The sequence below is a fragment of the Gorilla gorilla genome, chromosome 9 (assembly GCF_029281585.2).
Source record: "Gorilla gorilla gorilla isolate KB3781 chromosome 9, NHGRI_mGorGor1-v2.1_pri, whole genome shotgun sequence".
Lineage (NCBI taxonomy): Eukaryota > Metazoa > Chordata > Mammalia > Primates > Hominidae > Gorilla > Gorilla gorilla.
The window spans coordinates 24,232,453-24,259,619 of NC_073233.2; the positions used below are offsets into that span (position 1 = coordinate 24,232,453).

Here is a 27,167-nt window from a genome sequence, read left to right on the forward strand (position 1 = left end):
AGCTGCCTCCAGCTTCTGTTATTAGAAAGGGATAAAACAACCCCCCCAACCCCACCCTTGAGGCTAATGAAAAGACTTCTAGCATTTGATGGGCTGAAGACAGGTAAGGCCAATCCCTTGTACCTTCTATATCTACAGTAGTAGACATCTTGGTAGACTGGAAAGAGCACAGGACCAGGAGACAGAATAATAATAGCTTCCATGTGCTGAGGACCTACTCTGACCAGGCACAATGCTGGTTGCTTTATATACATTATTTAGAATCCTTAAAATTACCCCCAGCAAGGGAAATATTATTTGACCCATTTTACAGATGAGGAATCTTAGGACCTGAGAGATTAATTTATTCACGGTCAATACCATCAGTAAGTGGCAAAATCAGGATTTAAACTCAAGTATGTCTTACTCAAAAATCTATGTTTTTTTCTGCTTTACTATATTATGTCTCAGCAAATGTCATTTCAGTTCTACCTCTGTTACTTTCAAGATACATGATCTTCTCCTGGTCTTTTTTTCTGTTGCTATAACCGAATACCACAGGCTGGATAATTTATAAAGAAGTTGATTTGGCTCACAGTTCTGGAGGCTGGAAAGTCCAAGAGCATGGTGCTGGTATCTAGTGAGGGTCATGCTAGGGTGGACAGGTGGAAGGAGAAGAGAACACATGCGAGAGACAGCTTATATTTTTAACAAAGCCACTCCAGCAATAACTAACCTACTCCCACAATAATGACATAAATCCATTCATAAGGGTGGATCCCCCATGGCCCAATCACCTTCCAAAGGCCCCACTCCCAGCACTGTTACACTGGGGACCAAGTTTCTAACACAGGAACTTTTGAGGAGCATATTCAAACCACAGCAGATGCCTAACAGGACATTCATGCTCTCTAAATCCTAGCCTCCTCAGTAACAACATGGGGATAATCATCTTCCCATCCTGCCCTTTACTCCCAACACACACGTACACATACAGGGCTGTTGCAATGATTAAATGTTATAATGAGTGTAGAAGACCCAGACAGACATATGGGTTGTTATTAGAGTCCTGAACAGCACAACTGATCATTCTGGTGATAAATGGACATCCTGCCAAGATCCTCTGTCACTTAAAGAGAATTTAATTATGCTCACTAGACAGCTCCTTCTAGCATCAGAGAGTGAATGTTTGCAATGCATTTCATAATGACTTTCAATAAGGCCTGAAACCAAGAGGTTAATACTCTGAGAAAAATCCATTAACCAAAATACTGCATTCTTGGAGTACTCTGGTAATCATGGCTCCCTGGGATATTTTCCCACTCTATCACATATATGTATGCATTTCTATATACACTTGCACACATCTTTCACTGGCAGCCTATTTCTAGAAAGCAGGATTCAGCAAAAGGGAAGCTGGGCTTGGATTCCACCACCAGGGGGGCAATTGTTAATGGGCTGGGGGACATTTATTTCAGTTTTCCAGAGGTTTCTGGTGAAATGTTAGGAGACCTGGCTGAGGTGTCAGGAGACCTGGGTTGTAGTTCACATTCTGCTGCTTATTCACTATATAACATTGGACAACATGCTTGACTCAGCCTCGATGTCCTTTTACATAAAATAGGGATGATACCTACCTTAGATAAATTAGCTTACCTCCCTAGGGCAGTATTTCCTCTGCTGTGAAACTGTCACAATTATTATGTATATATCTGTACCGTGTGCTGGCCCTGTGCTGAGGGCTTTGCATGCATTCTTTCACTCCTCCTTACAGTCCTGTGAGATGGGTACTATTATCTCCAGCTGACAGAAGAGGAAACCTATGCTCAGAGTTCAATAATTTGTACCAGGTCACATAACTGTTAAGTTACAGAGTTAGGATTCAAACCTTGGTCTCCTTGATTTGAAATGCAGTGCCCTTAACCTTGAAACCACATTCCTACTTACCAGAGAGCTGTTGCAAGGAAGAAATGAACAAACATTAATTATTATGTGTCTCCTGTGTATCTAGTAGTTTGCATCCCTCTTCTGTAAGACACATGAGTACAAGGATGCTCTATAGAGCCCCCACACATGAGGCTGCTCTGTGACTGTGGGGCCCTGTGTGGGGATATGTGCATTTTGAGAAGGGACGGGACAGACAGGACCTGGTAGAAAAGTATTTACTGCTGCACTCCCCAAAGTCATGAAGTCAGCCATACTAGAAACATGGATGAGGGTTATGGATGAAATTTCGCCAAAGTTTTAAAAGTTGGAGAGTTAAAGGCTGGCGTGGCAGTGACAGAATCTTGCTGAAGACTAGAGTAAAACACTTGCATTCATGCATTATTGCAGATTTTTAAGCTGATGTATCCAAGGTGACTGTGCTGGGCACTAATGAGGAAAAAGATATGACTGAAATGGCAGGAGTACGTGCCTTCAGAGAAGCTGGACAACCCCACCCCCACTGCTTACACAGAAAGGATGAAGGGACACAAGGAAGAACCCACATTTTGAAATCTTAGGCTGGATTGAACTAAAAATAGACCTGTGATTCAAATGTCTATTACTGAGTTCTCTGCTTTTGCACTCTGGAAACCAGGTTGTTTCACTCCCCATCAAATCTACCTCCCTAAGGTGTTCATTCCCACAGCTTGGAGACACAGCAAAGTAAAAACTGCTGAGAGTCTAATGAGTGTGTGGTACCATGCCGGGCCCTTTATACCCATGATCTCATCTGTGCTGCACAATAACCTTGGGATGCATGTACAGAGGAGGAAACTGAGGCCCAGTTAGGTAAGATGACTTGCCCAAGGTCATTCAGCTACTAAGTGGCAATCCTGGGAATTGAATGAACTCAGGTCAGTCTGACTCCCGAACCCATGCTCTTTCAAACAGAAATCCTTGCTACATTTCAAAGAGGCAGAGCTTCATTTTAAGCTTAATGAGTAATGAAAGCAACATTGCTCCCTAATTTACCTTCTGGCTCTGGGAAGGACCCAGCAAGGCAGCCATTTGAATGATTCATTCCTGTGACTGACAAGGAGACTTCTCTTGGTTATAGCTTCAGCAGCTGCTAAATCTGCTACACACCACCCCACCTCACCCCCTCCATTTGGCTCAGGTAGGTGGAATTATTTATGTAAGAATTTCAGTGGCCTCCTGCCTTAAGCATGATTATCACAGACTTTTAAGTGATAAAAATGTCATAAATCATAATAAAGGACAAAAGGAGTCAGGGTCAGGGAAGGTAACAGGAAAGAAGATATTCTGAAAAGCAAAGAAGTAGGTACAGATGCAACAGGGAAACTCTCAGCATTTACATAAACACTTCCCTAGCAATTTATTCATCTGATCCTCATAATACCCTGGTAGATGTTAGTATCTCCATTTTACAGATGAAGAATGTGAGGGTTAGATCTGAGGTCCAAGGTCAGACCGAGGGTAGGATAAGAACCCAGGTCTCCTAATTCTCGCTCAGTGCTTCCCATAAGCCACTCACCCAATAAAGTGAAGACAGAAATCCATGAGAACTATCAGAGAAAGAACTCTGTAGTCTTGCCCCTCTGCATGACAGGACCAGGGAGGGGAAAGTGGCTGCGACAGTATCAGAGAGTAGTAGCACGGAGTCTGGAACTGTGAGCTCAAGAACATTTTTCAAGTCCCACCTTAGATATATACTACTACATAATTGTATGACCCTAGGCAACTCATTTAATCTCTCCCCTGATTTCCTCACTTGTAAAACATAGCAAACAATAGTACCCACTTCATATGGTGGTTGTGATGACTAAATAGAAAAAAAAATACCATACATGAACAGTGCTTGGCACCAAGGCAAACAATCAGTAAGTGTTAGCTGTCACTGTTTTCATCATTATCATCATGAACGTGCCCAACACACTGCTTGGCACATGAGAAATGTTAAGTGAATGTTCATTTCTTCTCCTTCCCCTTGCTCCTGTATTTCCCAAGGCACCACACCCCCATCTGTTATCTGTAGACCTGTTAAGACGAGGTCTAGGGTTGAGGAAGAGCACACAGTGCTTCTTCCCAGGCAACGTGACTGGGCTGGCCTTGTTTACTGGGGCAGTGAGCTGCTACACAAAGTCATTAATCATACGTGGTGCTATGTGCTTTCAGGTCACTCTGCAGAAATGGACAACTCCATCTGGTTTTTCCTCAGGGAGACAGAGCCTTCCCATGTATCCACGTATGGAGTTCCTATTGAGGACTCAACCTTTGCAATAGCTTCTTGGAATCTGGAAAGTCTACTAAGGTGAGTTCGTCCCTATAAAAAGGGACCAGGAGGCTGGGCACGGTGGCTCACGCCTGTAATTCCAGCACTTTGTGAGGCCGAGGCAGGTGGATCACCTGAGGTTAGGAGTTTGAGAAGCCTGGCCAACATGGCAAAACCTGTCCCTACTAAAACAAAAACAAAAAAAACATACACACACACACAATTTAGCCAGGCACAGTGGCGCACACCTGTAGTCCCAGCTACTCGGGAGGCTGAAGCTGAGGCAGGGGAATCGCTTGAAATCGGGAGGCAGAGGTTGCAGTGAGCCAAGATCACACCACTGCACTCCAGCCTGGGGGACAGAGCGAGACACCATCTCAAAAAACAAAAACAAACAAACAAAAAAAAGGACCAGGAAAGCAGTCTTTGCCCTGGGCCAAATTATTGCAGCAGCAAAAATAATCACAGAATAGTGACACTTACATAACATTATTAAAGCTATCACAACACCATACCCTATAGCAGGGCCACTTAGCAGAAACACTGTGTGTACATATACATAAAGAAAAAAACTGTAATTAAGTAGCTCTGCTTCATTAAGCTTTCTCTACAGAACCAACTCCCCGACTTCTCTACAGAGCTGAAAGTTTTCATTCCAACCTTCTACCAAGTAGTCCTGTTTGGGTAAGATGCCTGTTGTTCCACAGGCATCTTACACTCAGCTATGCTAAAAAATAAATTCATTACCTTGCCCAAAGCCTATTCTTTCCTCTCTCCAGGCATCTCTCTTCTCAATGATGACATATCTACCCAGTCTACCAAGGAGAATAGGGTACCACATCCCTGATCCTGCCCATTCTTCCCCTTCCTTTCTCAATCCTTTTCATATTAGGCCACTTAATTACTGACTAGCACTGGCTTTCAAATCTCTTCCCTACTTCCTATTTCTGCTGCCACTGCCTGTCCTTCCTGACAGTTTGCCCTGTGGATTTCAAGCTTGCTAGCCAGTCTCCACAGTTGTACAAGCCATTTCCTCACCAAAATATCTTATTTTGCATCCCCTTCTGGGTCTGTTTCTCTAGTTGAACCTGGACTGACACACTCTGTCTTTGAAACTAAAACTAAATTCTTATTTTAGTAGAATAACATTTTGTTTCTCACCTTTGACAGGTAAAAATTGATAACTGGATCATGCTAAGTTCTGGTAAGGATGTGGAGCTATAGAAATCTGCATTTACTGCTTCTGTCAAGCATCAGGCACTAAGCTCAGTCCTTTATATATATTATCCCGTCTAACTGTCATAGTTGCTCTGAGCATTTTCATTCTTTATCTACATAGGGAAACTGAGGCTCAAGGAGGTTATAATTCACTCAACGTTGCATTGCTAGGAAGGAGCAGAGCTGAGTTTCTTTCATGGACTTAGTGTCCCTCTCAAAATCACATCAACTTCATTTGAAAATTATAATGAAACTATTAAAACTATAATATTCTTACTTTTTATACAAAATTATTATCTTTCTTTTCCAACCATACTTGTACTTGTTACAACCTCAGAAGGTCTATATAAAGTAAAGCGGGGGAGTAGGAGAGCCAGAGTATTATCTTTATTTTATAGATGTGCAGTTGGAGCCCTTGGAGGGCGAGTAAATTACTTAAGGTAATTTAAATTTCATTTTAAAATTGAAGATTAACAAAGGTACCTGGACAGTTTAAGGAGCCAGATTAAAAAGACATCTTCACTAGGGGACAGTCAGTACTGGAGTTGGAAACTGTCACAGTTTTAAATACAGTAGTGCCCCCTTATCTTCAGGGGACATGTTCCAAGACCCCCAAGGGATGCCTGAAATCTCAGATAGTACCAAACTATATATATTTGCTGTTTTTTCCTATACAGTAACAGGCGGATAGTATATACATCATGGACACACTGGACAAAGAGATGATTCATGTTCTGGGTGGGATGGAGTGACATGGCATGAGATTTCATCATGCTACTCAAAATGTGAAACTTTTGCATTATTTCTGGAATTTTCCATTGAGTATTTTCGGACTGTGGCTGACTGCAGGTAACAGAAACTGTAGAAAGTGAAACTGCAGATAAGGGGAACTACTGTTCTCCCTCTGAGACACGATTTGAAGCAAAGGGGCCTGGGCTGAGTGGTGGGAGATCTGCTTTCTTAGTCTGCCTGGGCAGGTCCTCTGGCTGGCTCACAACTGAAACATATCACTGCCCCTTCTAAGACTTGAATATTTCACTTACAGATGAAGATTGGGAACAGTTGGCTTCTGAGATCCTTTCCAGCACCAACCCACTTTAATTCTATAAACCCAACATTCCCAAGTATACCATGGTCATCTGTACTTTGCAGGCTCTCTCTAGAATGGACAAAGGTTATTCTGCAGTGTGGGCACAGATGTGGTCCTGTAATGCAAGATACTGAAAACCACATCCCCACCCCTAACCCACAAATTTCCTCTCTAGGCCTCTTCTATAGGAATGTCTTCAGACTACCCCACTGCCTATCCCACTGACAATTTAAAGGCAATATAACAAACAAGCTCATCCTTTACCCTCTGTCAATATCTCTGCTGCCCATGGCTGGCTCCCCTGTGCTCTGGCCTCCCTAGTGCAAGCTGACTCAGTCAATACCCAAGACTTACCATTTCTACCACTAGGCCCTCTCTTATATTGATTCCCAATTACACATTACTTTGTTGACTTCTTTTCATATTCCACCCTTTAGATCCTGAATTCATCATCCTTTGTGTATATAAATTCTCAGTTTTCAGAAAAAGTGAAATGTTCCCCTTCTATGCCTTCATGGAGACAGGCTGCAGCTGGAGCCTTTTGGCAGCCAAAAGAGACCCCTTTGCAGCTCTTAACAATCTGTTACTGAATAATTTGAGAGAATATTGCTAATTATGAACCTGTGTCTTTAGATACCCAAGTCCTTAAGCTGCAGAGTACCCAGGACAAGGTTCTCCTCCTTGAGCAAGTTACCCTCTCTGCCGTAGTTTCCCCATCTGTGAAACAGGTATAATAATAGTACCTACCTTACTGTTGATGTAAAGAATCAATTAATAATGTATGTAAAATGGGTAAAACCACACGTAGATCAATAATGTCAACTATTACTGTTATTATGGTTCAATAAATATTTGACAGTTGGTCACACAGTGTGTTGGCTTCCTGGACTCTTCTTCCCCCTTAACTTTCCTAAAAAGCCAAGCTATTGAAGTCATTATCTTTTTTTGTTTCTTAAATCACATTTGAGTTCATATGGTGAGCCTTGGCAGAGCCCCCAAAAATAATGAAACGAAAGGAAACACGTCTAAACAGGTCTACAATTTGGCATAGCACTGGTTTGGTACAAACCTATGCAGCCTAGGGAAATGGAGAATATAATATCTCCAGTATGGGTGAGTAGCAGAAAATACCCAGAAACAAGCCAAGTCAAGGGCTCCTGAGGCCATGGACTGCTAGGTCACAGTGACAAAGGTGGGACCTTTGGAGCTCACCTCTAAAGTTGCCGACGTTCTATCTCCATAGGGGTGTAATGTGCCAGCTGAAGTTAGGACTTGTGGGTGACTGTTCTGGACATAGCCCATAACTTGCCGTGTGACTTAGGGCAAATCACTTCCAAACTTAGGCCTTAATTTCCTCTTCTGTAAAGATTAGGCTGTTTCTAAAGTCCCCTCCACCATGAAAGTCTGTGGTTCTATGACCCCAGGGCTCTTCTTACATTAGATCAGCTAAGATTTTGCTTCTCCCCGCTCTGAAAAGCAGTCCCTCCCAGAGTAGAAGCATATAAATCTTCTTTGGCTACCCTCTCCATTTGGCAAAATTAAAATTTTTAAAAGCATCTGTCTAAGAGCTCCCCATATTTTTCCCCCTTCTTGCTATGTAATGCCATTGGGTGAAAACTTCTTCAAGTAAGTTCCCAACTGATCTTAGTAAATTTCCTTCACAAGAAGTATTCATCTCAGAGGTGCTGCCCGAATAAAATGAACAGACTCACAAAACTCACAAATACAAAGGCCACGGTGCCAAGGCTTCAGCTTTGAGTGGCTTCCCTTCTGTCATACTATGCAGTCACACAACTTCCAGCCTGCCTCACATTCTCAGGGCCACTGTGGGACCACTTTCTCTATCCTTTTCAGCTGTGGCCTACAAAGAGCAGTAGGAACTTCCATTAATCGGGATAGATTGAGCCCACACCTTTATCTCTATTTCCTTCCAAAACCCTCTTAAGCCAACTGTAAAGGAAAAAAGAAAGTATGAATCCACCAAGAAAAGAGGAATAGAAGAAGAAACAAGATAGTTCAACACATTTCAGATGAATACCACAGATGAAGGAGGTAACTGATTATGCAGAGTGGAGGAGGCTGAAACCCTGTGCCTGCTGCAGGGAACAGTGAGAAGGAAACAAATTTTGTCTTGGAAGACAATGAAAAGCCTCAGGACTGAGAAGCACCAAGTGTCTTTGAAAGTCGGGTAAGGATAGGGCTGAAATCAGAGGGGTTGCCTGAAAGTATATTTATGGGGGGTAGTTAGATGCCCAGATTCTCCCCAACACACATAACTAGGCAACCTATCTCTTGCTATACCTAACGAACACCACACATTTATTATCTGGCGAAACTGACCCAGGGCAGCCCTGGACCCGGAAAAAGAGTCATCAGAGGGTGGGAGTGAGGATCAGAATGAAACAAATGGGTTAAGTGAGTAAGTGACAGTCTATCTAAAGGATGATGGGACTCCCCCCAGCCCCCTTCCGGCATCCTGCTCCAGAAAGTCAACAACTAAGCATATACACCCCAAGACAGAAGATTAGGGGAAAAGTTCATAAATATTGATCTCTGGAAGTTTACCAATGGAAAAGCTTCCCCAACTCATCAGTCCAAACATCTTACAAGGAAGTCAGCAGCCAGTGCATCCTCCCCATGCCCACAGAGTCTCATGTAGTAACTCTTTTCAATATAAACAGCCAGCTAAAGATCATCAGATTAGGAAAACCTCTGTATCAGTTAGAATCTCAGCAGAAGACCACATCAAACTGGACAGCAGGTGAAAGTTTAATAAAGGAACCATTTACAGAGGTATGGACAATGTTTATATTCCAGGACTACTAGATAAAACTAGAGCTCTACCACCTCTAAGCCTGAAGAAGTAAGGGAAAGGAGTGGTTACCCTTGGAAAGGGTGAATTGGAGAGGGTGAAGTTAAGGAGAGGGACACCAGACTGGAATCCCTGATAGAGGGATGCAGCCATGGCAGGTAAGCAGGGAGAAGCTAGGAGAATAAATACCCTGACCTCATTGTTTTTCAGTCCTGAGATCTGCCGTTCTTCTCATTAGCTGAACCCAACCAGAAGCCAGAGGGCCAGTTGACGCAGGCCATAGAGAGGCCATCCTCCCTAGGGATATATAGAGTGTGAAAAAAGGTGGATAATGCATCTACAGGGCAAACAAAAAACATAAAGCACAGTCTCCAGTGTGAAAGACAGAACCCAAAACAAAGAAATAGAAAATTAAAAATTGGAAAAAAACAGAGTCAAGGCAGAGAAGAAAAGAAAACATTTTTTTAAACTCTATAATTAATATCCATAGAAAAATGATAGATGATATGGCAATATAAACAAGAACAGAAAACTATTTTAAAGGATTAAAAATAAGAAAGAACCTTAGAAATTAAAAATAATAGCTGAATAAAAGTTCCATTAGAAAAGTTGGAAGATCAAGTCAAAAAATTTTCTCACAAAGTGGTAAGAAAAGTAAAAACATGCCCAAGAGGAAAGAAAAGATAAGAAAATTAGGAGTCAGGAAATTCTATATACATTCAATAGAAGTCCCTGAAAGACAGAACAAAGAAAAATAAGGAAAAAATTGTAAAACAATTTCAAGAAAGATTTCCCAGAACTGGCAGGCCTAAGCCTCTGGACTGAGAAGGCTCAATAAATACCAGAACAATGAATAAAGAAGATACATACCAAGGCATGTCATCATAAAATTTCAAAACACTGAAGTATAGAGAAGTTCCTAAGAATTTCAAGGAAAAAAAAATGGCAATGTACAAAGAAACAGGAATTAGAAAAAGCAGCAGACTTCTCAATAGTAACATTAGATGCTAGAGGACAATGGGAAATGCATGCAAAAGTCAGAATGAAAAAAATTGCCAACCTAGATTTCTACAAACAGTGAAAGTGTCAATCAAGTGTGAAAATAGAGTAAGTATATTTTCAGAATTTCAAAGAATCAAAAAATTTATCTTCAACTCCTCTTTTCTGGGGAAGGTACTGAGTCCTGTGCCCCACCAAAATGAGACTAATCTAAAGAAGAAGGAAGATAGGGAACAGGGATTTAACACAGGGAAATGGTATAGAGAAGTCATCAGGTAACCACGGTGCAGGCCTAGAGTAACCATTTCAGAGTGGAACAGAAAGGCTGAACCCCAGAGTGGCATGTGGTGAAAGTGGGGGTGGGGAGACTGCTGAAAGGGTTGATGTCTTTGACCATGTTGCAAAGCGTGTAAGAGGTGTTTTATAGATGTTTTGGAGGCATTTGGGAACAATTAGTAATTGGTATATAGAAAGTCAGTTAAAGGAAGGGGAAAATAAACAGGCAAGTTTAACTCCAGGAAAAGAAAAGTATAGCATAGGAACCATATCATGATATATTACTTGGCTTAGCAGTGAGAACAGTATTTGCACTACTCATAATAATAGACTAATGACTTAACTACAGGTGAGGATGGAGGGAAGGAAATGAAGGTGGTGGTATAAGATAATTAAATTGTTATTTATAAGAAAGCAACAGATAAAATTTATTTTAAAATTGATACCTTAGACATTTAGTTTAGAAATATAGAGATAGACACCCCAAAATAATTCAAAATGGTTGGCTCCAGAAATTGGACAAAAGAGTGGGAAAAGATGAGGCAGAAATTGCCATTACTAAGCCTTTTAATATTTAAAAAATTTTTAAAGTATGTACATACACTATTTTGTAATAAACAAAAGGCAATCTAATTTAAGAGTGCATGCTCCAGAATCAGATAACCTAGCTCAAATCCTGGTTTCATCAAATATGAGTTTAAGATCTTAATATGTTTAGCTTTTCTGAGCCTCATTTTCCTCATCTGTAGAACAGGGTTACATGTTAAGAATACAGAAGCGTATGTAAGATACACACACAGTGGATGTAACAGTGTGTAAGAGCTTAGTGAGACAGTGTAAGAGTTGAGTCCGGCACTTGGCATACAGTAAGTTCCCTGAGGAGGAAGAAGGGATCAACATGAGATGGTCAGATCACCTCAGCTTTGTTTCAAGAGTGAAGGCTAAACCCTCTCCACCCTAACACCCACAATAATCAGGTAGCAAGCAGTGAGGGAAAGGGCCATTTCCTATGTCCCCTCACTTCATCCACAAGGCTTAGCTTCATATTGTGTACCCAGGAAGAACATTTCCAGTAATGCATGTCTGTGGCATTGACTTAAGAATAGAGGAGCAAGAGAGATGACAAAGAGGGCCATATGGGAAGCAAGGCGAAACACCAGAAAGAGCACTGAAGTGAGTCAGAGGAAACAGAAACAGACATTCTGAGCACCTACTCTGTGCCAAGAGCTTTTCCATAAACCACATAATTCGCTCCAATGATACACACATACAGAAGCTATTATTATCTCAGTCTTTAAGGATGAGAAACCCACAGTTTAGAGAGGGTGGCAATCTTACCCATGGTCAGATATTAAGATATTAAGCAGCAGAGCTGGAAATGGAACCCATGACTTAACAACTCCAAGGCCTCATGCCCCTTACACTACATTATGCTGCTTGGGGCAAATCATGCAATCCTTCTGAGATTCCATTTCCCCACTGTACAGCAGGGACTGCACTTTCTCTGAGAACTTCAGAGTTACTGTAAGAATGAAAGGAGTTGGTGAGTCAAAGAGCCTGATACACTATGAAGCAGTGAGCACACATGAGGACCTACTGACACATGCATGTGTGCCGCAAGGGCTACACTGTGGAGCTTCCTAAGTCAGCTGTTTGGCTTGGTTGTCATGGGAAGAAAAAAGGGCTGGCTTTGGCCTAGGCCTGGAGTTGCAACTAGAATGGGGCAGAATCTGGATCAAGGAGTCTGATGGGGATTCTAGAGCCACAGTCAGACTGTAAATCATGACATCCCCCATCCAATAGGTCGGTAGCACCTTGTCTCACTAAAAAGCAAAAACTTACCAAATTAATATCTTACAAAGCCACAAGATTAAAACCACTGCCATTCCTCCCAGGTTTCTCTGTTGAACAGTACTAGCTTCTAAAAATAGATCAAATCAAGTCATTTCTCTGCTTTAAAACCTTTCCTGCACCTTTACCCCACAGGATGAAGTTCTAGTTCCTTAGCCTGACATTAAAGCTTTTATGACCTGAACGTAGCCATCACTGTAGCCTTGTCTCCCACTGCTCTGCTCCCCTCCAGAGGCCCTCATTTCCCCCAGTTTGCCATGCCTTCTCCATACTTTTGTTCATGTTGATCATATTCCCTGGAATACCTTTCTCTTCTTTATACCCATCCGTTAAGACCCATTTCAAGGATCATCTCTTCTAAGAAGCATTCCCTAACCCCATGTTAGGATGAAGGTGTGAATTTACAGCTAAACAAAACAGCCTCAAAGTGAGAGAGCTAGTAGAGACCTCAAAGATTATCTTACTCAATTCCCCTATTTTATCCATAACGAAAAGGAGGCCTGCAGAAGGAAAGTGGCCTGCCCAAGGTGTCAGCAGCTTGTCTAGTACTCAGGTATTCTGTCCCAGTACTCTTCCTATTGCATGGTATAGCTTCTTAATAAATGAATTCATGAATGGACAAATAGGCAAACCGAATGTTGCTAAAGCACTGCCCAGGGACAGCACAGTGAATGAATAGTCATAGCTGATCTACATTTAAGGGCTTTAGGTGCACCAAGGAGGAACAGAGGATTCCAGAGGCAAGAGGCAGCAGGGACAGCAGTCATAGGACAGGTGATACAGAGGGGCACTAGCATAAGCTGAGGCCTGTGGATGCGGAGAGGCAATACTGTGAGTCTGAGTTTTGCAGATACAATGGTGCTGCCCAGGCTCAGGAAGCTAGTGCCTGTCTAAGGAAGGACAGAGCAGGCTCATGGGCTGGACTGCTTGGCCATTGTCAAAGCTGCCCAATGTCACATGTGGTTGTCCCCTAGTTGCTATGCTCTGGTAGATAGACAAAAGGATGGGGGCTGGTCTCTGCCCCTACAAACAAGTACCATCAGTAATGCTAGCTCTGCTGTTGCTTTTTCCTGTCTTCCAAAGCCACATGCATATTAAAAGTTCAGTTTATGCTGCTTGATATGCTAATTAACCTAAGTCAAACCTCTGCAGGGAGCAGCACAAGAAGCGGCAAGTGCAGACCTTGCAGTCAGCAGACCTTAGTTTGAATTCTGGGCTCTACTTCTTTGAGTTCTCATCTGAAAAACGGGGACAATTTCTATCTACTTTCTACCTGCATGGTGATAACTAAGTGAGATGATATATGCAAAATGTTCAGAATAGTGTCAGCACTTTGTACTTACCTACATCACTTCAGTTTTACTCTGTAAAAAGGTATTATCCTTTAACGAAAAAAAAGTTTTATCTGCTATAATTGTCAACTTCTGAAGAATCTTCCTAAATAACTCACGATAGTTCTACACTGTCTAAACAATAAAGTCAATGCCCTTCAGCATGCTGTTGGAGACCTGGTCCTAAGCTGTTTTGCTGGCTGACCACTTGTCCCTCAACCATTCACACTTTAGAGCCTTCTTTCCCTTTGCTCATGCTTATCCCTCAGCACAGAATGCTGCTCTTTACCCTTCCTCCACTCAGGAGCCACTTCTTCCACAAGGATTTCCAAAATCAATCATTCTTACCTCTTCATTCTTTCTCCTAGTTCTTATCATGGTCTGCTTTGTATTCATTCATTCATTCATTCATTCATTCATTCAGTATTTAAGTCCAAAGTATGGCCAAATTTAATTCCCATAGCTCTCTTTCCCACTAAATGTGAGTTCCATGAATGTGAATTCCATGAATGTTGTATTCCTCCACAGCATCCATAACACTACATGGCACATCATCAGCCACTAGTAAGCTGAAAGCAGAGAATGAGAAAATATTGCATATAATGTTCATTGAGTATTTAACAAACACGTGAAGCACCTATTGCATGCAAGGAAAGTATAGGTGGTCTGAGTCTATGAAGATGTTCAACACAGTTTGTGGACACGAAGACAGACTTTGAGAGTTGCAGAAGACTCTAGAAATTGTCTAGTCCAGCTCCCACATTTCCCAGATGGAGATTCTAGAGGCCCAGAGAAGGAGAGTAACTGCCTAGGATAACACAGAGAGTTATCACCATAACTCTAGTTATGGTGCACAGTGGAAGGCTGTCTCTAACTTGCTCTAATTTTTTGTATTTTCCTCTTTGAGTTCACATTAGATTTACTTTCGCAAGGCCTCAAGCCTCTTGAGTAACTGTAAACAAGTGCAGTGGGTCACAAATGCAGTTTCTACTACTGTAAGCAACCCTAAAAAGGACCAGAGCATTGTGCTAAACAGGTGGTCAACCTTGTGCCTAAAATGACCAGCATGAAAGAGTAATTTAGCAAGTATGGGAGCCTCCTCAACAGCCTGGCACCCTCACCTGTGGTGTCATATAGAATGACTCCTGTGGAGTGATATAAACGTCGCTTCTTTAGGAACAGTGAAAAATCCACCTTGATTGAGAGGTAAAAAGTTACATCTTGGGATTTGAAGCTATGCCTTGAAAATGTATGACTTAACAGAAATATTACTTGAGCAACAAGCAAGATTCTGTAAAAAAAAATCTCTGTATTTATTGTGAAACATCTTTCTTAAATGTAAAAGGTTTATCAAGTTTCTGGCCTGTTGGAGAGGAAAATATGGTGCCCCAAGCAGCCAGGTGTGGTAGTGGCAACGAATATATCAGTTCCAGGGCTGAGAAAGGCAAGATCTGGGACAGAGCACTGGTAACCAAGAGAGCTAAAAAACTGTTGCTCTGCCTTTAGCTGCTGTCTCCGTCTGGCAAACAGCTCAGGCAACCACTTGAGAAAGCCCCTTGAGAACCAGGCACCATCTCCTTCTGAATAGCACAAGCTAGACTTCAGTGCTAGTTCCAGCTCTGCTACTGACCAGCTGTGCAATTTTGGGTAATGCCTTAGGACTGCTCTCGTAGCAACAGGACCCAGGAAGGCAGCCAAAGAATTCAATAAACAGTTTTGAGATAACTGATCAGCCATTTAAAAAATTGTGAGGCTGAATGCACACCTGACTTATACCAGGATAAATTCCAAATGGATCGAAGATTTAGATGCCAAAAATAAAACCATAAAAATATAGTCATGCTATTTTGTTGACCGAAACATCACCAAGTTTCGGTCAACAACTGGACCATATATACAATGGTAGTGCCATAAGATTATAAGGGAGCTGAAGAAATTCCTATTGCCTACTGCCATAGTAGCTGTGATAATGTTGTAACACAACACATTACTCACATGTTTGTGATTATGCTGGTGTAAACAAACCTACTGTGCTTCTAGTCATATAAAAGTCTAGCACATACAATTATGTACAGTATGTAATAATACTTGATAAATAAATGACTATGTTACTGGTTTGTGTATTTACTATACTATACTTTTTATTGTTATTTTAGAGTGTATTCCTTCTACTTATTTTTTTTGTAAGTTAACTGTAAAAATACCTCCTAAAAGGCAGGTCCTTCAGGAGATATTCCAGAAGAAGGCATTGTTACCATTGGAGATGATGGCTCCATACATGCCTCTGAAGACCTTCCAGTGAGACAAGATGTGGAGGTGAAAGACAGTGATATTGATAATCCTGACCCCGTACAGGCCTGAGCTAATGTGTGTCTTTGTGTTTTAAACAAAAAAGTTTAAAAAGCAAAATAATAATAATAATTTAAGAAATAGAAAATAGCTTATAAAATATATTAAAAATATTTTTGTACTGTGTACAATGTGTTTTAAGCTGTGTTATTACAAGAGTAAAAAAGTTTTTTAAAGTTCATAAAGCAACATGTTATAGTAAGCTATGGTTAATTTACGTTTGAAGAAAGAGATTTTTTTGTGTAATTTAGTGTAGCCTAAGTGCACAGTATTTACAGCCTAAGTGTATAGTGTTTATAAAGGCTACAGTAGTATATAATAATGTCCTGGGCCTTCATATTTACTCATCACTCACTCACTGACTCACCCAGAACAACTTTCAGTCCTGAAAGCTCCATTTATAGTAAGTGCCGTATACAGATGTATCATCTTTAATCTTTTGTACCATATTTTGCCTGAGAAAGGCAAGACCTGGGACAGAGCACTGGTAACCAAGAGAACTAAAAAACTGTTGCTCTGCCTTTAGCTGCTGTCTCCCTGTCTGGCAAACAGCTCAAGCAACCACTTGAGAAAGCCCCTTGAGAACCAGGCACCATCTCCTTCTGAATAGCACAAGCTAGTCCCAGCTCTGCTACTGACCAGCTGTGCAATTTTGGGTAATGCCTTAGGGCTGCTCTGGTAGCAACAGGACTCAGGAAGGCAGCCAAAGAATTCCATAAATAGTTTTCAGATAACTGATCAGCCATTGTGTTACAATTGCCTACAGTATTCAGCACAGTAACATGCTGTCCAGGTTTATAGCCCAGGAGCAACAGGCTAAACCACATAGCCTAGGTGTGTACTAGGCTATACCATCTAGGTTTGTTGAGTACACTTTATATTTCTTATGACAAAATCATCTAATGACACATTTCTCAAAACATATCCCCCCTTTTTGAGAGAGAGGGAGTCTTGCTCTGTCACCCAGGCTGGAGTCCAGTGGCAGGATCTTGGCTCGCTACAACCTCCGCCTCCCTGGTTCAAACAATTCTTGTGCCTCAGCCTCCCGAGTAACTGGGATTACAGGCATGTGCCACTAAGCCCAGCTAATTGTTTTGTATTTTTAGTAGAGACGCGGTTTCCCCATTTTATTAGTCTGTTTTAACACTGTTAATAAAGACAACCCAAGACTGGGTAATTTATAAAAGAAAGAGATTTAATGGACTTAACAGTTAAATGTGGTTGGGGAGGCCTCACAATCGTGGCAGAAGACAAGGAGAAGCAAGTCACATCTTACACTGATGGTGGCAGGCAAAGAGAGAGCTTGTGCAGAGAAACTCCCCTTTTTAAAACCATCAGATCTCGTGAGACTTATTCACTATCACAAGAGCAGCACAGGAAAGACCTGCCTCCGTGATTCCATTACCTCCCACTGTGTCTCTCCTACAACACGTGGGAATTCAAGATGAGATCTGGGACACAGCCAAACCATATCATTCTGCCCCTGGCCCCTCCTAAATCTCATGTCCTCACATTTCAAAACCAATCATGTTTTCTTAACAGTGCCCTAAAGTCTTAACTCATTTCAGCATTAACTCAAAAGTCCACAGTCCAAAGTCTCATATGAGACAAGGCAAGTCCCTTCTGCCTATGAGACTGTAAAATCAAAAGTAAGTTAGTTGCTTCTTAGATACAATGGGGGTACAGGCTTTGGGTATATATAGCCATTCAAAATGGGAGAAATTGGCCAAAACAAAGGGGCCACAGGCCCCATGCAAGTCCAAAATCCAGTAGAGTAGTCAAATCTTAAAGTTCCAAAATGATCTCCATTGCCTCCATGTCTCACAGCCAGGTCATGCTGATGTTAAGAGGTGGGTTCCCATGGTCTTGGGCAGCTCTGCCCCTGTGGTTTTGCAGGGTACAGCCTCCTTCCTAGCTGCTTTCATGGGTTGGCACTGAGTGTCTGTGGCTTTTGCAGGTGCACAGCTGTCAGTGGATCTACCATTCTGGGGCCTGGAGGATAGTGGCCCTCTTCTCACCGCTCCACTAGGCAGTGCCCCAGTAGGGAGTCTGTGTCGGGGCTCTGACCCCACATTTCCCTTCCACACTGCTCTAGCAGAAGTTCTCCATGAAGGCCCCACCACTGTAGCAAAATTTTGTCTGGGCATCCAGGAATTTCCATACATCTTCTGAAATCTAGGCAGAGGTTCCCAAACCCCAATTCTTGACTTCTGTGCACTCGCAGGCTTGACACCATGTGGAAGCTGCCAAGGCTTGAGGCTTGTACCCACTGAAGCCACGGCCAGGGCTCTACATTGGCCCCTTTCAGCCACAACTGGAGTGGCTGGGACACAGGGCACCAAGTCCCTAGGCTGCACACAGTAGGGGCACCCTGGACCCAGCCCAGAAAACCATCTTTTCCTTCTAGGCCTCTGGGTCTGTGATAAGAGGGGCTGCCATCAAGACCCCTGACATGCCCTGGAGACATTTTCCCTATTGTCTTGGGGATTAACATTTGGCTCCTTGTTACTTAAGCAAATTTCTGCAACTGGCTTGAATTTCTCTTTAGAAAAATGGGATTTTCTTTTCTATCACATCATCAGGCTGTAAATTTTCTAAAACTTTATGCTCTGTTTCCCTTTTAAAACTGAACGCCTTTAACAGTGCCCAAGTCACCTCTTGAATGCTTTGCTGCTTAGAAATTTCTTCCACCACATACCCTAAATCATTTCTCTCAAGTTCAAAGTTCCACAAATCTCTAGGGCAGAGGCAAAATGCCACCAGTCTCTTTGTTAAAACACAACAAGGATCACCTTTACTCCAGTTCCCAACAAGTTCCTCATCTCCATCTTAGACCACCTGAGTCTGGATTCCATTGTCCATATCATTATCAGTACTTTGATCAAAGTCACTCAACAAGTCTCTAGGGGGCTCCAAACTTTCCCACATTTTCCTGTCTTCTTCTGATCCCTCCAGACTGTTCCAACCTCTGTCTGTTACCCAGTTCCAAAGTCGCATCCACATTTTCGGGTATCTTTTCAGCAGCACCCTACTCCTGGTATCAATTTACTGTATTAGTCCATTTTCAATGCTGCTAATAAAGACATACCTGAGACTGGGCAATTTATGAAATAAAGAGATTTAATGGACTTACAGTTCCACATGGCGGGGGAGGCCTCACAATCATGGCAGAAAGCAAGGAGGAGAAAGTCACATCTTACATGGATGGTGGCAGGCAAAGAGAGAGCTTGTGCAGGGAAACTCCCTTTTTTAAAACCATCAGATCTCGTGAGACTTATTCACTATCATGAGAACAGCATGAGAAAGACCTGCTCCCATGATTCAATTACCTCCCACAAGGTCACTCCCCACAACACATGGGAATTCAATATGAGATTTGGGTAGGGACACAGCCAAACCATATCAGCCATGTTGACCAGGCTGGTCTCAAACTCCTGGCCTTAAGTGATCAGCCCGCCTTGACTTCCCAAAGTGCTGGGATTACAGGTGTGAGCGACTGACCCTGGCCACGTATCCTGATTTTTAGGCAATGCATGACCATACTAGAATAAAATATAAAGAAAGACCATTATACTCTGGAGTAGAGAAGCATTCCCTGACTCAAAATCCAAAAGCCATACAGGAAAAGACTGATACATATAATCTATAGTAAAATAAAAGGTTGCATGGCAAAATATTACAGACAAAATAAACAAAAACATCAAAAACAAAAGATAAAAAGCTGGGAAAATACATTTGCAATTCAAATCACAGAACAATGCCTAATCTCCCTAATATGTAAAGAACACCTAGACATTTATTAGAAAAAGACTGACAATATAAAAGGCTGTCTTAGTCCTTCTGGGCTGCTATAACAAAATACCTTAGACTGGAAAATGTATAAATAATACAAGTTCTGGAGGCTGAGAAGTCCAAGATCAAGGTACCAGCTGATCTGATGGTATATAGTGAGGGCCTATTCCTTTTAGATGGCACCTTTTAAATGTCCTCACATGGCAAAAGGGGTGAACAAGCTCCCTTGGACCTCTTTTATAAGGGTACTAACCCCATTCTTGAGGGTAGAGCCCTCATGACCTAATCACCTCCCAAACACCCCACCTCTTAATGCTATCACGTTAGGGAATAAATATCAACATAAAATTTTTTGAAAGACACAAACATTCAGACTCTATAGCAAGGCAAAGGATATTGAGGTAGAAAAAATAATGGCCTCCTAAAGATGTCCATGTCCTAATTCCTAGAGCCTATGAATATGTTTTGTTACATGGCAAGGGGAACTGAGTTATCAGATAAAATTAAGGTTGCTAATTAGCTGATATTAAGACAGGGAGTGATATGGTTTAGCTGTGTCCCCACCCAAAATCTCATCTTGAATTGTAATACCCATAATCCCCACATGTCAAGGGAGAGATCAGGTGGAGGTAATTGAATCAGGCGGGCAGTTTCCCCCATGCTGTTCTTGTGATAGTGAGTAAATTCTCATGAGATCTGATGGTTTTATAAGGGGCTCTTCCCCACTTCATTTGGCACTTCTCCTTCCTGCCACCTTGTGAAGAAGGTGCCTTGCTTCCCCTTCACCTTCCACCATGATTGTAAGTTTCCTGACGCCTCCTCAGCCACACTGAACTGTGAGTCAATTAAACCTCTTTCCTTTATAAATTATCCAGTCTTGGGCAGTTATCTACAGCAGTATGAAAATGTACTAATACAGGGAGATTATGCTGGATTATCCAGGCAGGGATGATGTAATCAGAAAGGTCCTTAAATGTAGAAAAGGGAGGCAGAAGAGTCAGTGTCAGAGTGATGCAGTAGGAGAAAGACTTGAAAAGCTATGGCTGGCTTTGAAGATGGAAGAGGTCATAAGTCAAGGAATATAGGTAGCCTTTAGTAGCTAGAAAGGGCAAGAAAATGGAACTTCCAGGAAGGAATGAAGGCTGCCAACAGCTTGATTTTAGCCAAGTGAGACCCATCTTAGATTTCTGACCTCAAACTTGAAGATAATACATTTGCCTTGTTTTAAGCCGTTAATTTTATGGTAATTTGTTATAGCAACAATGAACAAAACTAATACGGGTGTGAATGAAAAACTCCTCATAAAAGAGAAAATACAAATAGTTCTTGAACATATAAAAAGATGCTCAACCTTCATTTATAATAACTAAAATTAGACAGATTAAAAAGGCCACAATAATCTTAAAAAAGAACAAAGTAGGAGGGCTTATAATGCTAGATATCAAGATTTATTATAAAGCTACAATAATCAAGCTAGTGTGATACTAGCATACGAACGGAAAAACAAACTAATAAAAAAGAATCTAAAAGCACATCAACACATATATGCAGTCTCTTGATTTATAACAAAGGTACCTCCACAATTCAATGGTAAAAAATGAACGTTTCAATAAATGGTTCTAAATGTTTAAAAAAACTAACTTGAGATGGATTTTAGGCCTAAATATAAAAGGCAAAATAATAAAGCTTCACAAAGAAGACATAAGAATACTTTCATGATCTTGGAATGGGTAAAAATGTCTTAAGTAGGGCACAAACACCTCAAACCATTAAAGGAATGGTCAATAAACTGGACTTCATTAAAATAAATAACTATTCATCAAAAGACACGATTAAGAGAGTAAAAGAGTAAGCCACACGAGGTCAGGAGATAGAGACCAACCTGGCTAACATGGTGAAACCCCGTGTCTACTAAAAAATACAAAAAATTAGCCGGGTGTGGTGGCAGGCGCCTGTAGTCCCAGCTACTCGGGAGGCTGAGGCAGGAGAATGGCGTGAACCCAGGAGGCGGAGCTTGCAGTGAGCCGAGACCGTGCCACTGCACTCCGGCCTGGGTGACAGAGCGAGACTCCATCTCAAAAAAAAAAAAAAAAAAAAAGAGTAAGCCACTGCTTGGGAGAAGATGTTTGCAATATACATATTCAACAAAGGACTGGAATCTACAAGATATAAGGGATGCCTGCAAATCACTAAGAAAAACATAGACAAAACCCAACTTAAAACAATGGGCAAAGACTTAAAGTCTTCGGACTTAAGTCTTTGGATTTGACAAAAGAAGCCACCCAAATGGCCTATAAGCATGTAAAAAGGTACTCCACATCATTAGTTATGAGAGAAATGCAAATTAAAATCAGTGAGATTCCATACTGCACACTCAACAGAATTGCCTAAATCTATAAGATTGAAAATATCTGGCGAGAGTATAGCACAAATGGAACTCTCATATTGCTGGTGGGGGTGTAAATTGGTGCAACTACTTTAAACACTGTTGCGCAGTATTTACTAATACTAAATATGAACTAGAATTCCTAGTCTTAATCATGCGCCCAAGAGAAACAAATGCACATGTCTATCAAAAGGCGTGTATAAGAATGTACGTAGCATCCCCAAACTAGAAACAACCCAAATGTTCAACAGTTAAATGGTTAAATAAGTTGTGGTATATTTATACAGTAGAATATTACCAAGCATTACAAAATTACTGCTACACACAACATGAATGACTCTTACAGACACAATGTGTTGAACAAAAGAAGCCAAACACCATTCACGTGAAGTTCAAACAAAGGCATCTTTGCAGACAGAAGTCAGAAGAACGGTTACCTCTGGGGGTGGGTTATAGACAGAGATGGAGCATGAACTAGTCTTCCAGGGTGCTGGAAATGTTCTATATCTTGCTCTGGATGGTGTTTTCTTAAGTACATACATATGTAAAAATTCATCATCTGAACCCTTAAGATTTGTGAACTTTACTATATTATATACGTTATACTTCAACTTAAAAAGATAAACAAAAACTACCCTGAGTAGTTGCTTACCTATCAGACTAGCAAAAATCCAAGAGTTTCTTAATATATCTTATTAAGGAGGCTGCAATAAACAAGCACCCTTATACCTTGCTAGTGGAAGTGAAAAATGGCATAGCCCCTATGGAGGCCAATTTTGAAGTACATTGCAAAATTACAAATACATTTATACTTTGACACAGTAATTTCACTTCTAGGAACTTATAACTATACTCTCCTACACATGAAATAACATACATAGAAGGTCATTCACTATAGCGTTGCTTATAATAACAAAAGACTAGAAATTACATAAATGTCCATGAACAGGTCACTAGTTAAATAAATCAAGATACATAGGAACTTTGGAATATTATGTAACTGTAAAAAAAAGAACTAGGACAGCTTTTATACTGATATGGAAAGATCTCCCAGAAAAATTGTTGAGAAAAATCAGGCACTGAGAAATTAGTATAGTATGCTACCATTTATGTAAAAGGAAGGATAAAAACATATCTTAGTATTCACTTACATATGTAAAAGGACACTAGAAGGATACAGAAGAAACTAGTAACAGGCATTACCTGCACATGTGGTAGAAGGGTTTTGGGGAGCTAGAGAGAGGGGGATAGCATGGAAGGGAATTTTTCATCTTAAATACTGAAACAAAAAGATGAAGTACTCCTATCTGGTGGCTTTAAAAACAGGCCAGACTGTCACCAGTCTGCAGGAAGGCAGCATCGGTCCACAGGCTCTGAAATTAGAGGTGTGGGTAAAAGACCTAACACACAAATTCTTCCTACTTGTGTGACCTGGGCGGAGTAAACTGCTCACCTTCAGCTTCATTTTCCCTTACCTAGAAGATGGGATTAACCAGAGTACCAGCTCATCAATTTGCTGTGAGGATTAAATGGGATGAGGTAGGTAAAGCATTTACATTCTGCCTATCTCATTGTGCATAGAAACATACAAGTTTGTATCTGCCTCTAAGCTCTCTACAAGGCCCTAGGGTTTGGAGATATCACCACTCAGAGGAATATCCAGTGCCAAAAAAAGAGTTATTTCTCTATTTTCCTATTAAATTCTTACATGAAATTGCTTGATGGTTTCATGCCAAGGTTAGATGTTCTGCCATACATATTATAAAGGTACAATGGTTCAACAGTTGAAAATCATCTGTGAAATGAAAAAAAAAATCCATGCATATATTATAGCTCCAATTTAGTAAAAGAACTGGCTCTGCTTGGAGGAGGAGGAGGAGGAGGAGGAGGCATCACACTTTCCTGCCAATAACCAACCCTTTAACAATGCCTGTCTGGCAAGCCTGAGTGCTCCAGGAAAGGGCCACCAATAAAATCCTTCCAAGGGTCTGTGTGGAGCAGGGAGAGAGGAAACGCAGTCAGCTCTTTTTTCTCCGCAGGAAGGGAAGACAAAACAACTGCACATCAGGAAGAAGGCAAACAAATTGCCAATTCAAGCCAAAATAAGCTGCTCCTGGTGGAAGCACAACAGCTGGAGCCAATTCATCCAGACACAGAGGTGAGGGGCCTGAAAACAGAGCTGGATCTGGGGACCCAGCCTCTGAAAGGCAGGGGTCTTCTCAGCAAGTGATGGCCACATGCCCTCAGTTCACCTCAGTCTATGCCCACAAATGGGAGTTAGCCAGTGAGCTTTGTCAGATGTGGAAAGAAATCCTAGGTGGAAAGGAAGAAAGTGAATTAGTGAAGCAGCCAAGTGGACAACACCTGCGGAGCACCTATGACATGGCAGGTACTGAGCATGTACTTGACATACCTATGCCATTGGGAAGAACAACTTCTGGGAGTGGGTATCATGATGTCGATTTTACAAATGAGGAATCAGGCTTGGTGAGGCAGAGTGATTGTACAAGGCATATAGGTAGAGAATGCCCAAGCCAGCCATGGTCAATGGCCTCAGCTCTCTTTTCTGATTGTCACCTGAGTCTCTCTATGCTCAGCTCTAACAGTTCTTCCTTAGTCTAAAGCAGGAACTCATACCACTTCACCATTCTGTCTAGTCATGGGGGCACCTGGTGGCAAACACAAAACATGTCAAGAGAAACTTAACTGGAAAACTAAGGAAGTAACTAAACCAAATTTCAAAAGAAGGGAAACAAAGAAACCCAGAAACACATAAAGCAGCAGAGTAAAATTTCCATCTTCTCAAGAAACTGAAATGTGGCTTCCATGGGGCTTGCTTCAGGCTGGAACATGCAGGGCCTGAGTCCCTGTCTGGGACAACGAATAGCAGAATCCTGTCCTTGAACAAATCTGGGCTAGGACTGTTTCCAGGGCTGCTTGGATGTGCAGATTCCCCAGTGGGAACCCCAGGCTCCAGTTTACAAATCCATCCTGCGGCTATGCTGAGATCTTGCCGTGGACCCTGATATCCAGGCTGGGAAAGACACTTCCTTCTCTAGCTCCTGAGATTCCTACCCTGGCCTCAGGCTTATAATTACTTCCTTCCTTGAGGTCTTAATATAGAATAATAATAATAGCAGCTAACATTTATTGAGTCTTTACTTTTGTGTTAGGCATTGTTCTTAGCACTTTACCTAACAACCCTATGAAGTCAATAATATTATATCCCACATGAGGTGATCAAGACATAGAGAAGGTAAGCCACTTGTACAGGTTACACAGCTTGTAAGTGGAGAAGACAGAATCTGGATCCAGGCAATCTGTCCCCAGTGCCTGAGCTCTTCTTAACTACTACCCATACTACTTCAGGCCACTGGAAATGACAGAATAGAGGAGCAGTTTTGGAAGTCAGGCAGACAGCTCTACTATTTATTGCTGTAACCGTAGGACCAATTCAAACCAAGTAATCACTGCTTAAGTTACAGGTAGTGCAGAGCCAAAGTTACCTGGCATGCTCAGGAGAAAAGCTTTAGCAGCCTAATTGTTAGCATCACCAGCCTGGCTGACCAGCTGCACTGGCATCACCTGGGATTAGTTTAAAATGCCATAAAAGCTTGACCCACTCCCAGATCGGGGAGATGGATTTGAGCATTGCCTCTCTGTCTCCTTGTCAATTGACTCACAATAAACTTTCTTTTCTCAAAGCCAGTGTCACAGTATTCGCTTCTATGTGCGCTGGGCAGTGAGCCCATTGCTCAGGTAACACTGCCACTTATCTCTACAACCTGTTTAACCCATTTAACTTCTGAGTCTGTTTCATCTCTACAAAGCAGATACAACAAATATACTTTGAGGAGTTGTGTCCATTAACCTAAGACAGACTAGGTTCTCAATCATGTCTTTTCACCATTCTCTGTTTCACCTCCCTTTCCAAGTTGATTCATCTGTCACATGTTCATTAGACATTAAGGTTGCTTCTACCCTTGGGCAAAGTTTGGCTGCTTTATGTTCTCTTCTAGTCTAGTCTATAACTATTTTGTGCCTTTTACATGTGGGACACAGCACCAGGCACTGAAGGGCTAGAGTTCAGGGAATGAAACTGAAGGCAGGGAAATCCCTCTAAAGCAGGCAAAGGCAGTAGGATTGAGGGGAGGAGCTGAACCCCATGAGAAACATGGCTTTAAGCTGGCAGGAACTCTTCTTCACCTGCAACTTGTCTCCCTCTTGCTAGCCTCCTGCTAGGACTAACAGGCAGCTTCTCGTAGCTTCCTGTTTCAAAGCCTGCACCCTGCAGAGCACCCACTGAGGGCCTCATTCCTCCAGTGATGGAGAGCCTCTTGCTCCTGGCCGCCAGGCAGGTACATATGTGCAGAGCTCTGTGCCTGCACTCACTTTTCCTGACTCTGAAACCATTCATTCAGCAGTCTGTGAGCCAGGTCCCAGGCACTGGTGATAAAATGGAAAATAACAGGTCTGTCCTCAAGTGCTTGCCAGCATGCCCTATTCTCCCACTGCCTCTGATGGCCTCCACACAGGTAACACTGGACACATCTTTCCAGAATGTCATTGTTTCTCTTCCAACAAAGAAATATTTCACTAGAACAGTTACACTAACAAGTATTTCTCCCCTCCCGCTACCCAACCAAGAGAAAAGAGAAACCAAAGGAATTTATATCTGCCAGCCATTTCACATAAATTATCTCACCTAATCACAATAATCCTGAAAGGTGGAATGATTACCCCCATTACAAAGATGAGAAGAATATGGACGCTCACACAGAGATGGAGCCAGTTTGAACCAAGGCTGTCTGCCTGCAGAGTCTTTTGCTCCTTCTACAGCCCCAGGCTGCCTACGTCAGCGTAGC

At 41.8% G+C, this 27,167-nt stretch overlaps 1 protein-coding gene across 6 annotated transcripts in view; it reads right to left on the bottom strand.

Annotated features, from left to right (window-relative positions):
- Positions 1-27,167, bottom strand: part of SERGEF (secretion regulating guanine nucleotide exchange factor) — a 225,000-nt gene that overhangs the window by 61,294 nt on the left and 136,539 nt on the right. Inside the window, exon 11 of one of the 6 annotated variants that reach the window (XM_055355969.2) lies at positions 24,011-24,097. The exons of the other annotated variants lie outside the window; for them this stretch is intronic. Within the exon in view, the coding sequence (XP_055211944.1) occupies positions 24,030-24,097 (68 nt within the window). The 3' untranslated portion in view covers positions 24,011-24,029. The remainder of the gene's footprint in view (positions 1-24,010; positions 24,098-27,167) is intronic. 6 annotated transcript variants of the gene reach the window in all.